This window comes from Musca domestica, unplaced genomic scaffold (assembly GCF_030504385.1).
Source record: "Musca domestica strain aabys unplaced genomic scaffold, Musca_domestica.polishedcontigs.V.1.1 1, whole genome shotgun sequence".
NCBI lineage: Eukaryota > Metazoa > Arthropoda > Insecta > Diptera > Muscidae > Musca > Musca domestica.
In genome coordinates, this window is record NW_026712114.1 from 38,594,686 (window position 1) to 38,611,669 (window position 16,984).

The 16,984-nt window shown below is 36.7% G+C and overlaps 1 protein-coding gene across 1 annotated transcript in view; it reads right to left on the minus strand.

Moving 5' to 3' along the window:
* Positions 1-16,590, minus strand: part of LOC101896841 (retinol dehydrogenase 13-like) — a 118,941-nt gene extending 102,351 nt beyond the window's left edge. Inside the window, exons 1-2 of the mRNA XM_059122558.1 lie at positions 16,182-16,590; positions 502-1,262 (exon numbers count right to left, since the gene is read on the minus strand). Of these exons, the coding sequence (XP_058978541.1) occupies positions 502-1,262; positions 16,182-16,294 (874 nt within the window). The 5' untranslated portion in view covers positions 16,295-16,590. The remainder of the gene's footprint in view (positions 1-501; positions 1,263-16,181) is intronic.
* Positions 16,591-16,984: the final 394 nt, after the last annotated feature.

A 16,984-nucleotide genomic window follows, 5' to 3' on the forward strand; every position in this document is an offset into this window, starting at 1 on the left:
AAAGCATATAATTTTGGAAAAGTTCATGATGCCATAACGCGGAAACTTGACCTATAAACCCTAAACGAAAATTTTAACCTCCAAAATCTTGTTGCATTTCTTTTAATTAATAAGGGTCAAATGTTACATATTCAAATATGGCTAGCCCAATTGCTTATTACAGAAATTAATCTGATTATTGGCCATGAGTTTCTACTGATATTAATCGCCACTAATCGCAAAAGCGACTTCTTTTCCTGCATTGAAGCAAGATTTCTGACATGCCTATTGAACAGTCAATTTTCATTTCTGTATATGAAATACTGATCTACAGCAATGGATCATAACACTACCATAACTTTTTTAAATTTTTTATCTCGTCACAATCAACATTTTCAATTTTGAGACCCAATAACTTGCCAACACTGAGAATTCCTCCGTTACACCACAGTGTGCATTTAAATATTCGAAACATCAAAAGAAAACAGCATGCTCAACAAACACTTACTTACACACACTTACCTTTCAATTCCTTTGCCATCCATCGTGTTGCCAACAGCACGGCCAACTTGGAATGGGAGAAGGCATCACGTGCATGGAATTTAGTCGCCCATGTTCCCACATTCAATGGATCATCAAAATCCATTTTGGCCGAGACATGGGAATGTGCCGATACATTTATTATGCGTCCATTTGGAGATTTCTTCAGGTGCGGCAGCAGCAAATGTGACAGTAAAAACGGAGCCATATAATTGACTTGTAGATGCTGTTCGAAACCGTCTGTGGTATTGGTTTTTACCGGATCGAAAATGATGCCGGCATTGTTGATGAGTATATCGATGCGTTCGAATTCGGCCATTATTTTGCGTGCGAACCGTTGGACATTGTCAAAGGAACGTAAATCTAAGTAACGAGCTTCGACAAAGAACATATTACCACCATCCGTATCGGCATCGTTTCCATTACCATTAGTAGCACCGGTGTCATTATTAACGCTGGATGATGACGATGACGACGACGACGTCGGCAGGTCCTTTGTGCTGTCATTTGTTGCAGCAGTCTTTTGTGTATCCTTCAATACCTGACAGCTAAGTTCACGTTTTATAATTGCAGCTGCCTTTTCAGCAGCTTCCATGTTGCGACATGCCAATATGACGTGGCCTCCGCGACCAGCCAATGCTTTGGCAATTTCGAAACCTATTCCCGTATTGGCGCCTGTGACAATTACAATTTGATCTCTGATTTGATTGTCATTGGGGCAGCGTTGACCGCTCATTATGGCTCTGTAAGTAATGAAAGAACAACAAAATGCTGGTATTAGAAAACCACTCAAATGGCAGGTACTCCATTGTTATAGGTAACAGTCCCTTCCCATCCCTCTTCTGCCGAGTGCTGACCGACCAACTGCTGGCCGATGATTCTGTATTCGACAAATCAGAACAATCACAGCATAATTACACTCCGTGTTATCCTTGTGGATATTTGAACAATGCCAGGTAGCAATCACGCGGCATGTTTGCTTTCAACACATTTGATTGGAAATTGGAAAGATTTTCCTCCGTGTCGCCAAGGAGGAAGAGAGTTAATGGCGCTGTTCAAAATTGACGCTGTTGAAGAAATGTTTTTGGCAAATCAATGGTAAAAGTGGAATTTCATATTAAAGGTAATGTGCAACAATAAATGACGTAAATGTTACACCAACAAAAAAGGTGGTTCTTTCAAAGTCATTTATTTGTTGAATTGAAAGCAAGACTTACATTTTGAAAGAAATATAAAAAAGTTATTGATTTTGATATTAAAGATTTGATGTTTGTTTAAGTGGTATGGATTAGAGAAATACCTGGTTGCTTTTATTGTAGACTGAATGTTATAATAAAATGTGCATTTTCGATTTATTCGTGAGATGTTAATAAAAGCTTGGGGATATCCCATTTGGAACATTCGGCCGAATTAGATGCTTTTATATTTATTTTTTAGAGGATTACAAAATTAATTATATCATATATGTTTCTCTTCCATCTTATAAGTATCAAAAGACAAGCAATTGAACAGAATGTTCAAAAAAATTAATAATAATATTAAATCTATGTATTTATATCTCCATAATACGAATTAAACTTTGTCATTTCTTTTGTAAAACTTTCAATTATTCATCGGAGATCCTATCAAGTACATATAATCCGTCGGTTCATTCTTACGTCAAGATATATTTTGCAATTTTCAAAACAAATGAATAAAACTTGACATAGATCATATAGAGTTCCCTAGATACCGTCAGCCTTATGGCTAGAGAGGGTATATATCATTTGATACGATTCAATTTCCTCATGGAAATAACGGTATTAAACCCTAGGTCTCCTTGGACCAAATCAATTTCCGGTCATTTGGATTCGATCTAGGGTGGTTCGTCCGTCTGTCTCTCTGGCTGATGCACATGGTAACTCTCGAAAGGAGTATCTGATTTGATCCAAACTTGATACATCACAAAATTGTTGTCAAACTTAGATTGAGGTCGGAAATGGACAACATTTGTCCACTACCCCACAAAAGGTCAACAATTTCAATGAAAATAATCTACCTTATAGATATACGGGGTGAGATGAAAAAAACTGCAATCAACTTCAGACTGCTGTCATTTTTAAGCCACTTGTCCGACAGCTGTTAAAACTTTCCCAGTGGCAACTCATTATATCGTTTACAAGCGTACAAAAGCATTTTGGTGAGAATTTTCCAGAAATAATGTTATTCGTGATTGAATTCAAGTGCGATAGTGTGATTTCTTTATATTTGGCTGGAAAACCAAAAGTGGCTATCGTTAGAGAACTCCAACATTTAAATGTGAATAAATCGTTTGTGTCTCGTACCATCGCTCGTTAGTGTGATACTGGTAGCGTAGCCCGACATCAAGGAAGTGGAAACAGAAACATCAGCAGAAATGGTTCGAAAAGTAAAGAAGCGACTTTATCGAAACCCGCGTGAGCTGTACATATCGCAATATTCCATTCGGCAAATACTGAAAAATAAGCTCGGGATAAAGCATTGAAATAAAGTAAATAAAGACTCAAAAGAGCTAAAGAGTTGCTTCGCTTGGCCGAAAGTGGCGAACTGCCGAATTTGGTTTTCTCCGATAAGAAAACATTCGTTGGCCAACAGTTTGTAAACAAACAAAATGATCGTGTTTACTTGCCAAAGAGGTCAGGTGAAAATATGCACCTTCGGTTGGCCACCAGAACTCAAGCGCCGGCAATGTTGATGGTGTGGGCCGCCGTAACAGACGATGGTTGCTCTCCGCTCGTATTTATCGACCGTGGCATCAGAATAAACACCGAATATTATCGCGAAAACATTCTCGCTCCATTTCCAGCGCACATGGCCACCAAAATCTCTGGCAATTTTTAACTTGAAGCTAGTCACCAAAGTTGTCTTTTTGGCCCTTTTTTAAAAATATGGTTAAAACTCCCTTTAACGGGATGGTAGCAATGTATTTGTCATAGGTCTCTTAAGAGAATAGACTCAAGACTCAGCACCATCGCACTCAGCTCGTGTCACCCAAGAATGGTTACAAAATGAGGTTCCTTGCTTCATTTCCAGCGCACAAAGGCCCCCAAAATCTGCGGATACCAATCCGTTGGACTTTTCTGTCTGGAGTATTTTGGAAAGTAAGGTTGGCACTAAAAATACCAAAGTGTCGATCACCTCAAGCAAGCGCTTCGCCGGGAATAGGTCAGAATACCACTATTTTTGTAGTTTTTTATCTCACCCTTTAGAAAGGATGATTTTGTGCAAACTTTTGCAAATCCCAAATTTTTTATCAGTGCTAGGTCAGGTGCGAAAATGCACAATATCCGTACACAATCTCCGCACATATTCTGCAAAGTTGCCTTGATTTTCCAAGTATTGTCGCAATATTCCCCAGCGTTGTGGAATCGTATACATATCCATTCGCTCAGCGGAAGGATAAAACTAATTATCATTCAAATCAGATATGAGGTAAGCATTACCCTGCACAAACCTTTGATATAACAGTTCAGGCAGTTCCTAATTTAGTAATATTTGACATTTCTAGCATACCCTTCCAAAACCGCATCATTTATCGATATCCTCCAACAGCATCACATCAAATTTCTATCTCCATTCCAGAAAACATCAGAAACGAGCAATAAAGTGGGAGTAGTATTTTTTCATTAAAAACTTCCTCTTCAGTTTCTTCTTGTCAAATATCGGCGACTGGGTAATTAAAAATAGCACTTCTTATTGGAAATCCCTTTGATACAACCATAGATAAATTAGCTTTGAGTACTATTTTATAAATAATTATATAATACACGAATCCTCCTGGAAATAGCTAAAACTAATATGAATCTGTTACATATTTCAAAACTCTGCATTAAATATTTTAAAATTCAAACATAAATGATGCGGATTGACCACATACACAATATCATTGCTTCACAATTTATGAATCTTAGTTAACCGATAACTAAACTATGACGCATGCTTAGATCGCTTTTAGGAAAACCATGCAATTTGCCACGGGTTTCCAATAAATAGAGCAATTCAATTGGAAGTCCTGCATACATTTGCTCCTGCCTTCAAATGAATGCCATTTAAGTTATTTTATTAACTGTGCTGGTGTTGTTGCTGTTGCCATGCTCCAGCATAATCCTTCTCTTCGTTGCGTTCGACCCATTCAGAAGAAGCGTAAAATTGTTAATTTGTTTACGCATTAGCAACTGGCATGTTCACTTGCAAGCGAATGCATTCAATGCCGATTGTGGTTATTTCAACCCTTGTCCACGTTCTGAATGAGTGTGTGTGTGTGTGTTCAATGATTTGAAAGTTGAATGCTACTGACAATGCTGCTGCAGAGATGACAATTTGGAAGGGTAACTCAAATTGCATTAGGTTGAGGTTGAGTGGAACAGTATCCTTTCATGGAAATGTATTTTGGTCCTTCGGGAAAATGTCAGTGCAAAGTTATTATTTTACGTTGACAGTGTCAATTTTTGTTTGTCCATATCTCGATGTGAAATCTCTACTGGCTAACCATTCCACTTCACTTGTTCAATCAATTTACCTCAGGATTTGGTAATGGCCGGTACTAACGGCAAATTGGATTGAATGTTCAGTCTTCAGTCGTCGTGTAATAAGTTTTAAACAATCAATGGACTCTGTCATGTAACGATTGGTTGATCACACACACATAGACACACAAATACATCCATATATCCTTGTAACGCTACGGTAGTTGTTTAGCGAGTTGAATTTGTGGGCATTTATATGAGATATGCGACAGTCAAACGGTAAAATGTTTTGTACTCTATTATTCCTTGTAGTATGAAATTCAAAAAATTCCACTTTATCTCACACCTCGCAATTACATTGGCCTATATGCGATATTAAAAGATCTTGCAGGATTTTGTTACAAAAAAGCAAGTTAAAAAGTACCTTTCGGTTTTACCGACGCATCTATAACCTCAGCCAATGTTTGATTACTAAAATATACCTTGACTTTTGTAATTATTATTGAAATTTTAGGCCCTCTATGGAGAAGGTGACGAAGGAATGGACCATTATTGCCAATTTCGTATCGGACCTAAATAAATATGATATAAATATTGTGATGTGCCTGGTTATGACTATATCGACTACTTCCTTCACTTTATATAAAATAGGTGTAATCAAGTGTGAATGGAATCAGATGTTAATTTCGCGTTTTATGAGCTTCATGGGTATTCAAAATTTTGAACCTTTGTGCGGGAGGTACCAGAAGAAGTGGACCGATATATTCCATCTTCAAAGCATATCGTGTGTTACTAGAAATAATAGGATGTGTGACATATGAAGAGAGCCGGATGATTACTTTGGATTTTATAATCGTTTTGGTTATTCAAAACGTTGACCCTTTGTGGGGGTAGTACCAAAAGGATTGGATTGGTTAATAAAAATATTGTGATGTGTGTACAGGGTGAGAAAAAAAAAACTGAAACAAAGTCAAATGCCAAAATTTTAATTTTTTTTAATTTTATTGAATGAAAGCAAAAAAATGTCGGAAACAGCATCAAATTTTAGAATAAGTTTTGATAAGTTCGAATTGGTCACCTTTGGCACGAATAATGGCCTTCAAACGGCCAATGAAACCGTCACACGCTGCTCAAATGTTGCTCTGTGGTATTTTGGCCCATTCCCTGCGAACCGCTTGCTTGAGGTGATCGACAGTTTTGTATTTCTTAGTGCCAAACTTGCTTTCCAAAATACTCCAGACACAATAGTCCAAAGGATTGGTATCCCGAGATTTTGGTGGCCATTGTGCACTGGAAATGAAAAGAGGAAGCTCATTTTGTAACCACTCTTGGGTGGCACGCGCTGAGTGCGATTGTGCTGAGTCATATTAGAATGTTCAAGGTCTTCGGCCAAAATGTTTGCCTGCCCAAGGCTTTAATACACCCTCCACAATATTTTCGCGATAACATTCGGCATTTATTCAGAATAAATGCCGAATGTTATCGCGAAAATATTGTGGAGGGTGTATTAAAGCCTTGGGCAGGCAAACATTTTGGCCGAAGACCTTGAACATTCTAATATGACTCAGCACAATCGCACTCAGCGCGTGCCACCCAAGAGTGGTTACAAAATGAGCTTCATCTTTTCATTTCCAGTGCACAATGGCCACCAAAATCTCGGGATACCAATCCTTTGGACTATTGTGTCTGGAGTATTTTGGAAAGCAAGTTTGGCACTAAGAAATACAAAACTGTCGATCACCTCAAGCAAGCGGTTCGCAGGGAATGGGCCAAAATACCATAGAGCAACATTTGAGCAGCGTGTGACGGTTTCATTGGCCGTTTGAAGGCCATTATTCGTGCCAAAGGTGACCAATTCGAACTTATCAAAACTTATTCTAAAATTTGATGCTGTTTCCGACATTTTTTTGCTTTCAGCTCACGAGCAATTTTTCGGTCACTGCGACGTGGGTTTCGATCAAGTCGCTTCTTTACTTTTCGAACCATTTCTGCTGATGTTGCTGTTTTCTTCCGTCCACTTTCTTGACGTCGGGCTACGATACCAGTATCACGGTAACGAGCGATGGAACAAGATACAAAAGATTTATTCACATTTAAATGCTGGAGTGCTCTAACGATAGCCACTTGTGGTTTTCCAGTCAAATATATGGAAATCATACTATCACGCTTGAATTCCATCACGAATACATTTTTTCCTGTAAAATTCTCACCAAAATACTTTTGTGCGCTTGTAAACACTGTCACTGGAATAATTTTAACAGCTGTCGGACGAGTGGCTTAGAAATGACAGCAGTCTGAAGTTAGTTACATTTTTTTCGTCTTACCCTGTAATTGACGACAATCGTATTCTTACCTCACATTTTATAAGAGTTATAATTATTCAAAATGTTGACACTTTTTGGGGGAGGTACTAGATGGTTATATTGTCCCTTTTTGGCACCTGGTCTAGCACTTATGCAAAGATAAGGATTTGCATAATTAGAGCCAAATCGGATTATCTTTTCTCTTTCTGTGCATTAAAATATTTTTTGAAAATTTCGACCTGTTGTGGGGGATGTACCAGAAGTAGTGGACCGGTATTGCCCATCTCCGAACTCAATCTTAGTTTGATAAAAATATTATGATGTATTAAGTTTGGATCAACTCGGATACTCTCTGCGAGAGCTATCGTGCACATCAGGCAGACAGACAGGCGGTAGGACGGACATCGCTACACCGATTGTCCTGAGACGCATTTGGTTCAAAGAGACCTAGAATCTAAAACTGTTTTTCGATTAGACACGTTTATGCCGTATCAAATTATATATACCCTCTCAAACCATATGGGTGAGGGTATAATTAGCTCCAAAAATGCAGTTTTGCTGCCGTTTAGTACCAATTTCAAAAGCCAAGCTTTATCCCTTGCCTGCGCACCAACAGCAATGAAATAATGTCGCAACATAATTTGCGATGAAATGTAAAATGACTCATATAGACCTCAACATAATTTGCGAAAATAGACAAAGTTCTAGTCCCCAGTGGACAAATCATATTCTACGAAGAATGCGTAATGATACATGTTTTCGAAACTGTTGTATTTGTATTTATTTTTATATATGGTTACTGTCAATATTTTTCAGAAATTGTCTCTATTGTCGAACATCCCGCACTCACGCACGCTCGCACACACACTCACAATCAATGTTGCTGTCCTATTTCCGTTTCCATGTTTTTGCGGTAGAACACGCGGCTCGTTATACAGCATCGACAGAATTCATTCAATGTGATGGAATCCGCCGGCATGTCTGCCTTGCGATGCGTTTAATTCGCTATACGCGTGTTGAGGACATTCATGTTTTCTGCTTCGTTGCCAAAGTGCCATTTCAGTATTTTGTTGTTGCTGTAGCTGTTGTTGTTATTTATTTGTGTACTTTTTTTCTGTTTTTGTCGTTATTCTACGAAACACAATTAATTGTTAACAACAACCTGCATTAAGAAGGGCATGTAGTTGTGCGTGTAAGTGTAACATTTGCCTGGCTGGGGTCAGTGTTGTTCCTCTTGTTGTTTTTGTTGTTCCTGTAACATAATTGACACTTGAAAAAATATTTTAATTGAATCGTTGCGTTTTGCGGTGGATTAAATTGATTTTTATTTTAATTTAATTAATGACAATCCAGTGACGATAGTGGTCAGAATGTCAACGTTGTGCGGGTGTATTTGTGTCTGTGTATGTGTGTATGTCCTTGTAATAATGTTATTATTTTCAATCACAATAAAAACTCAATAATATAATAAAAAAGAGCTCATCAGTGAAATTATTTATATTTGTGATGCGTGTATGCGTGTAACACAATAATATCATTACGATAATATAAAATACATAGCACAGATTTATCAGCGTTGAAGAAAAGTCCAGAAGCCATTTTATACACCATAGTATGGAAGGTATATTAAGTTAGGCATTTCGTGTGTAACTCCACGAAATAATCATTTCATAACCCAAAAGTCTAGTAGTGTTGGGCAATACAAGTCCGAATTTAAAACATACAAATGCTTCGGCATATTTAGTCCTTTGAACTTTGAATTATAATTATAATCATAGCGTTTATGATTGAATTCTCCCATAAAAACTTTTAATTGTTATGCGGAGCTCTACTTAATTAGCAAAGTGGTGTAGGGTATCATAAAGTCGGGCCCGCAAGACTTTAAGACTTTATTTTCTAGTTTACCGAATATCGGGAGGTACCGTTACATGGGGACTATACGAAGAACGTGAACCTGCACAGGCAATTTTCCGCCTTAGGCTGTAGTATCCACTACGAACTTCAAATACCAAATTTGAAACAATTCCGGTGGGAAATGTCGCTAAAATAATCAAAATACCGAATATCGGGAGGTATCGTTATATGGGGGCTATACCAATGTCACTCCCCGGCCAAAGGCCGACTACTTACAAAAATTATGAAATTTAGGTGCAATCGTTTTGGGCATACCCATTATTATATGGATTATGTCCGCAACCTTCTGGGTATTATGATCAAACCCCCATAATGGAATGGGATTATGTCCAAGAAAAAAAAAACGGCGATAAACCACAGGAAGTAGCGGATATAACCCCTATAATAATGGATATGTTCAAAGATTTTCTGACTAACGCGAACCAAAGTTTACTACACTTAATAATTTTTGTAAAAGCCCCGTTATTGGGCTTGTGATCGAAAAAAGTTCATAATCCCCATTGCAATTATGGGTAGGGATTAAGTCCGAGCGCCGTTTTTTGAGTTTCCATTTTAAATAAATGTGTAAATGAGGGTGGCGGAAATATCTATCATTAATTTGGCTATGTGTGTGCGTCTGTTCATTATACCCTACACCACAAGGTGGTCAGGGTATTATGTCTTTGTACATTTGTATGTAACAGGCAAAAGGAAACGAGATAGACCCATAGTTCCTTTTGATGACCTGCATAGAATCACATTCTGAGTCGATTTATGCATGTCCGTCCGTCCGTCTGTCCGTCCGTCCGTCTGTCCATGTATTTTTGTAAACAAAGTACAGGTCGCATTTATTGCCCGATCGAGATGAAATTTTGCACAAATCATTTGTTTGGCCCAAGGACGAACCCTATTGAAATTGGAGATAATCGGTCAAAATTTAGATATAGCTCCCATATATATCTTCGTCCGAATTGCCTTTTATTGTGCACCAAACGTGTTATATCAGTCCGAATTGTATGGAATTTTGCACGTACGATCAAATTGGATCTAAAAATAAGTATGCCAGATTTTATCGAAATCGGTTCGGATATAGCTATAGCTCCCATATATATTATTCATCCGATTTGTTATTTTTGTCCTCCGCAGCCGCAATATGCACTCTGTAACAACAATATTTAGGGTAATATATCAAATACAGCTCAGAAATACATTTGCTAAATTTTATCGAGATCGGTTCAGATTTGGGTATAGCTCCCATATATAACTTCGTCCGATTTGCCTTTTATTGTGCACCAAACGTGTAATATCAGTCCGAATTGGATGAAATTCGGCACTTACAACCGAATTGAGTCTAGAAGCTAGTATGTCAAACTTCGTGAAGATCGGTTCAGATAAGCTATAGCTCTCATATATATTGTTCATCCGATTTGTAATTTTTGTCCTCCGCAGGCGTAATATGCACTCTGTAACAACAATATTTGGGGAATATATCAAATACAGCTCAGAAATACATTTGCTAAATTTTATCGAGATCGGTTCAGATTTGGATATAGCTCCCATATATATTTTTATCTGATTTCAAAGTAATTTTGCACCATATGGGCAATACAAGTCCGAATTTAAAAGATACAAATGCTTCGGCATATTTAGTCCTTTGAATTGTAAATTATAATTATAATCATAGGGTGTACGATCGAATTCTCCCATAAAAACTTTAAATTAGCAAAATGGCCCGCCCGACTTTAGGACTTTCTTTACTGGTTATTTGTATTCACGTTATAGATCAAAATGATGACGCAAACTTCACTAAATTTTGCATTGAGTCAGGATTAGGGTCAGAATAAAAACCTTTAGCACTAAAATGGACAAACAATAGATTTTCTGGTTTTTTATTTGCGCCTAATTTTGCGTGGAGTTAGAATTTAGAACAGCGAAGAAACGCACCTGTTGGGATCGTCACAGTTTATGAAATGGACCCTACCTTTTGTATGAAAAACCGGGCTCAACTGACATGATATAAAACGAATAAAGTACCCAGCGCGGTCCAACACAAAAGGTGTACATAAATAAACGTTGTACCAAGTCTCAAATATTTACATAGACCCATCCATTCTATCCTATTGGACATTTACTAGTTGCTTTATCTCAGGACAGAAATTGTCTTTCCCAAAATACTGATAGCAGAAGGTTTAAGAGATACAGAATGTTATTTTGGAAAATTTATAAAATAATTTACTAACTCACCTGCACTCAAAGAAGATAACACAGATGTGCTATAGTTTTTCCACGTTAAAAAAATATAATTTCAAAATAAGGAAAACATTTCTACTCTACTATTTAAAACCTACTTGTTACGCTTGTCACATCGACCATTTATTGCCAACCACTTTAACAGCTTTCATATTCGGAATAGATGTTTTATTTAAATTAAAGTACTTCAATTATAATTTTCTCATTTGAAAATTATTCACGTTCGTTGTGAATATTCTCTTTTTCTCTGTCGTTTCTTTTTTCCACATTGCTTTGTATTCTAAGGTTGCATACAACTTATGACTAGGTTGACGCCGAAGCTAAAGTATTCTCCTGCTGCGAGTACCCATCTCAAGCATTGTCTGTGCCAGTTGGTATTGGCATTGCCAATAATTGGTTTACTTATTTTCTGTTCGTTATTCTCATCTCACGTATTGAAAAAATTCCACCATTATATCAAAAGAAAAGTGAACTTCAATTATTGAATGTTGGTCTTGTTTTTTTTTTTTTTTGAAATTTCATTTCAGGTTTTTTTTCACCCACAACCTTACAAAACGAGACAACAACCTGAAACTGGAAATTGTCAAGGAAGCTGCGGAATCATCAGATCCACCGCCGTTGCCACCACCACAAGAAGATAAACTCTTCATTGGTGGGTATGAACAAACTTTTTTATTGTCACTTTTCTGTTTTCCGCGCTACATTAAACTTGCGGTGTACATTTTCGTCTTCTCTGCACTTCTTGTTTTGTGGAAATTTATTTAAAACGAAATCAAAAGCCATTTGCATATTTAAATTAAAAAAGTAAAAGCATGCTCGGAGAAGCGATGTGAAAAGAGGCGAAGAAGAAGAAGTAGAAGAAACAAGAAAAACAAAATTGGGTAAGGATAAGAAGATGAATTACAAAGAGTTTGGATGAACACTTTGTTTCGTGAAAAGTTTCCTTCGAGGAAATGTACAAAGATTTATAGGAAAATGAAATGAATGAGACTTGCAGAGTTTGAGGGTAGACGACTGTGTGACACTTTAAGTCAGACACATTAAAGTGATGTCATTCCGTCGCATAAAATGTGACACGGCCAATATTTAAATCACAATACATCAGACTTAATTTAAACGAGCAATAATGTTAATTACTTTCAGGTTTTATGTGGTTTTATTATGAATTTATGTTTATTAATTTCTCCAAAAATGCCCCCCATAATCGAAAATTTGACAAATATATACAGCTGATAAGTACATACTCTAGCTTCCGAATGAAATGAAGTAAGTTGATAAAAATTTGCTCAAATGCGTATTATGTCTGCAAGACTTTTCGTATTTAAAATGGGCCATGTATGTCGACGTCTTCGTATAGCCCCCGTATAACAGTACCTCCCGATATTCGGTACTTTGATTATTTTGCGACATTATTTACCGGAATTATTTCAAAATTGGTATTTGAAGTTCGTAATGGATACTACAGCCTATGGCAGAAAATTGTCTGTGTAGGTCCACGTTTTATAACCCCAATGGTACCTCCCTATATTCCGTATTTTGATGATTTTAGCTACATTATAAACAGATTTTTTCCAAGTTTCCCATTTGAATATTGTAATAGCTTATGATCGTATAGACCCTAATATACGGCTACTTTCGGTATTTTTAAGATTTTAACGGATTTTATTTTTTTGAAAATTGCCAAAATTGTACCAAATGGTGGAGGGTATTCAAAGTTCGGCCCGGCTGAACTTACAGCTTTATTACTTGTTTTTACTAAATTGTTATTCTTTTTTGACATGCAAGTCGCATTTATTATCCAATTGAGATGAAATTTTGCAGACAACATTTATTTGGCCCTAGGATGAACCCTATTAAAATTGTTAATAATAGGATCAGATTTAGATATAGCTCCCAAATATCTTCAAACTATTTCGGTTTTTTTGTGAACCAAATGGCCAAAATAAGTCCTAATGACCTGAATTTTGGTACAACCTACCAAATTATATATCGATATAGCTACAACTCACATATATATGTTTTATTCGATTTGGAGTTTCAAATCCCTCACATTCGTATCATGCACTGCAGAATAATGATATTTGATACCGGATATCAGATAATGCTCGAAAATACCTCTGTAAAATTTTATCGAGATCGGTTCAGATGGGATATAGCTCCGATACCTTTATCCGATATCAGGTTTATTGTGCACCAAATGGCTAATATCAGCCCAAATGTGTAGAATTATGGCAATTAATACTGAACTCATGCTAGAAACTAGTGCTTCAAATTTTGTGTAAATCGGTTCAGATATAGTTATTGCTCACATATATATGTTCGATTTGGGGTTTTAAGCCCCTCACATTCGTAATGTGCACTCCAGAAGAATGATATTTGGTACCGGACATCATACCTCTGAAAATTTTATCGAGTTCGTTTCAGATTGGGATATATCGCCAATATATATGTTTTATCCGATTTGGGGTTTGAAGTCCCTCACACGAATAATATGCAATTCCACAACAATAATCTTTGGTACCAGATATCAGATACAGCTATAAAATAAGTGTATCAAAATTTTCCAGATCGGTTTAGATTTGGATATAACTCCCACATATATCTTTAACCGATTTCGGATTAATTGTGCACCAAATAGCCAATATCAGTCCATATTACCAAGCGAATTCAGTCTAGAAGCAAGTACATAAAATTTGAAGAAAATCGGTTCAGATATAGCTATAGCTCCCATATATATGTCTCATCCGATTTTGGTTATTAAGACGTAGCCCGTCTGTGGTGTAACGTTATTCCATTATTTTCTGCTTGAAAACGAAACTTTGGATGGTATATTAAGTTTGTCATTCCGTTTGTAACTCCTCGAAATACTCATGTCAGACCCAACAAGGTATATATATATTTTTGATCAGCGTAAAATTCTGAGACGATTTAGCCCTGTCCGTCCTTCTGTCCGTCTGTTGTAATCACGCTACAGTCTAAACGAATTAAGATAGGAAGCTAAAATTTTGCACAGACCTCTCTTTTGTCTGCAGGCAGGTCAAGTTCCAAGATGGGCATCGGTCCACGATATCGTATAGCCCCCATATAACGGTACCCTCCCATATTCGGAATTTTGAAGATATTAGCCACATTTTTCAATGGAATTGTCTGAAAATTCACACAAGTAGTTCCTTGTGAATACTTTACCCCCTGAGAGAAAATTGTCTATATAGGTCCACGAAATCGTATATCCTCCATATAACGGTACCCCCGATATTCGGTATTTTGATAACTTTACCCACCTTTTCAACGGAATTGTCTGAAAATCCACACAAGGAGTTCCTTGTGGGTACTATATACCTCGACAGAGAATTATCTATATAGGTCCACGATATCGTATAGCCCCCATATAGGTCCACGATATCGTATAGCCCCCAACGGTACCCTCGATATTCGGTATTTTGATGATTTTAACCACATTTTTCAACGGAAATTGTACACAAGGGGTTTTTTGTGAGCACTTTACCCCCGACAGAGAATTCTTTATACGGGTTTATGATATTGTATAGCACCCATATAACGGTACACCCGATATTCGGTATTTTGATGATTTTGGACACATTTTCAAATCGTATTGTCTAAAAATCCACACAAGGAGTTCTTTGTGAGCACTTTACCTTCTGAAAGGGAATTGTCTATATAGGTCCGTAATATCGTATATCCCCCATATAACGAAACCCCCCGATATTCAGTAGTTTGATGATTTAGCCACTTTTTCCAATGGAATTATCTGAAAATCCACACAAGGAGTTGCTTGTGAGTACTTTACACCCAGACATAGATTTGTCTTAATAGGTCCACAATATCATATATACCCCCATATATCGGCACCTTCTTTCTGCTCTTACGCACATATATCTATTGGCAGAATATGCACCATTGTTTTTAGAAGCTACAAGTTGTCATTGCCCCTTTCACCCCGATGCATGTGGGTTGTTTTCGTTCCGACTGTTGGTCAGCAAGCTCCATATAAGAGTATAGGTTTATTATGCTGGTGTACACCAATAACAACATTTTGGGTTTAAGGCCCCAAGGGCTCCCAAATATTTTGCGACATGCGTTGTGTGCAACAATTGCTTTGTAAGCAAAAATTATAAAGTGGGGAATAATTTATAAATTTCGGTAGATGTGATTGGTTTTATATAACTATTTCCATGCTCAAATTCGGCATATGTACTCAAAGAAGTGCATTCGAGATTCATTCTTAGCTTGGTGCGGATGGATTTTTTTTTTTTTTTTTTTTTTTTTTTTGAAAACTTTTGGCCTTTTATCTTGTGATTTGATATTTTATCTTTTATTTAGAACATAAATATACAACAATCCTCGTTTTTCATACGGAAATTTCTAAATCTACACTAAGTTAGCACAGGATGTAAAAATTAACTTTCAATGTCTATAGGTTGGCATTTTGTTTTTCAATTAGATGTATTTTGAAAAAATTAAGATATTCACTTTATGTAGGGTATGAAATGATTGACTCTGCCAAACTTGACATCCATTTACGGTCCAGGAAAAATGATTTCAAATTTATTTTTACCATAGTAACATTACTCACAAATAAGTACCAATAAACAAATGCATTACGGATTATTTTTGATTGTAAAGTAGAAACGAAAAAAAAAACATATCTTCAATTTGTTATTTCAGAAGAATCAAAGTGGAAAGAGAAAATCGTCACACCAAATATACTTACCGCACAGCTATTATAATTCCGACCACAGCGGCCGCAATTGCTGGCCACCATGACTTAAATGGATCCGCTTCATCGAAGAGCGATGTAATTTCGTCCATGCTACCGATTACCATTGCACGCGTTTTTTTTTTCTTCTTCAGTTGCTTTTTCTTAATTTCAAGGATAAAACTTTTTCTTAGCACTGTTTTTTTTTTCAAGACACAAAAAATAAGCCAACCAACAAGAAATTTCCCAAGAGAAGTTTGAAATTAACTTAAATCTGTTTTCTTTGATTTTATCGTTTCTATTTTTTTTCTCTCTCTCTTCGTCGACTTTCTTTTGTTTTCTTTATGAAAAATGAAATGGTCACCGTATGCTTTTTTCTTGGAAAATTTTTACAAATGCTCCGCAGCAACCCACGCTCAACTAATGCTACGATGGCAATGTACTCCCCTTGTGCCAATAAAAATCACTCAACCTCATCTGCAGCCCATTTAGATAAAATAATATTTACAATTATTTCCTATCCGGCTAGACTATGTGGGGGGGATAATTTTGCATTTATTTGTTTTTGTGTGCTGTGGTCTTTTTTGCTGCAAGTCCGGGCGTGTAGATGTGTGTGCATGTTGATGCAATTTTTATGAATCAACAGTAATTGTAATTGTGAACATGATATTTTGTATTATTTATGATTTAACTTTTCTCGGTTCTCTAGTTCTGCATCATTCATTCAGTTATTTATTTTAATCTGAGGGTGAGCAGAAGCTCAAATGTTAACACATGGGCTTGAAACTTGTATATGAATGCCAGATTTGCCAGAACCG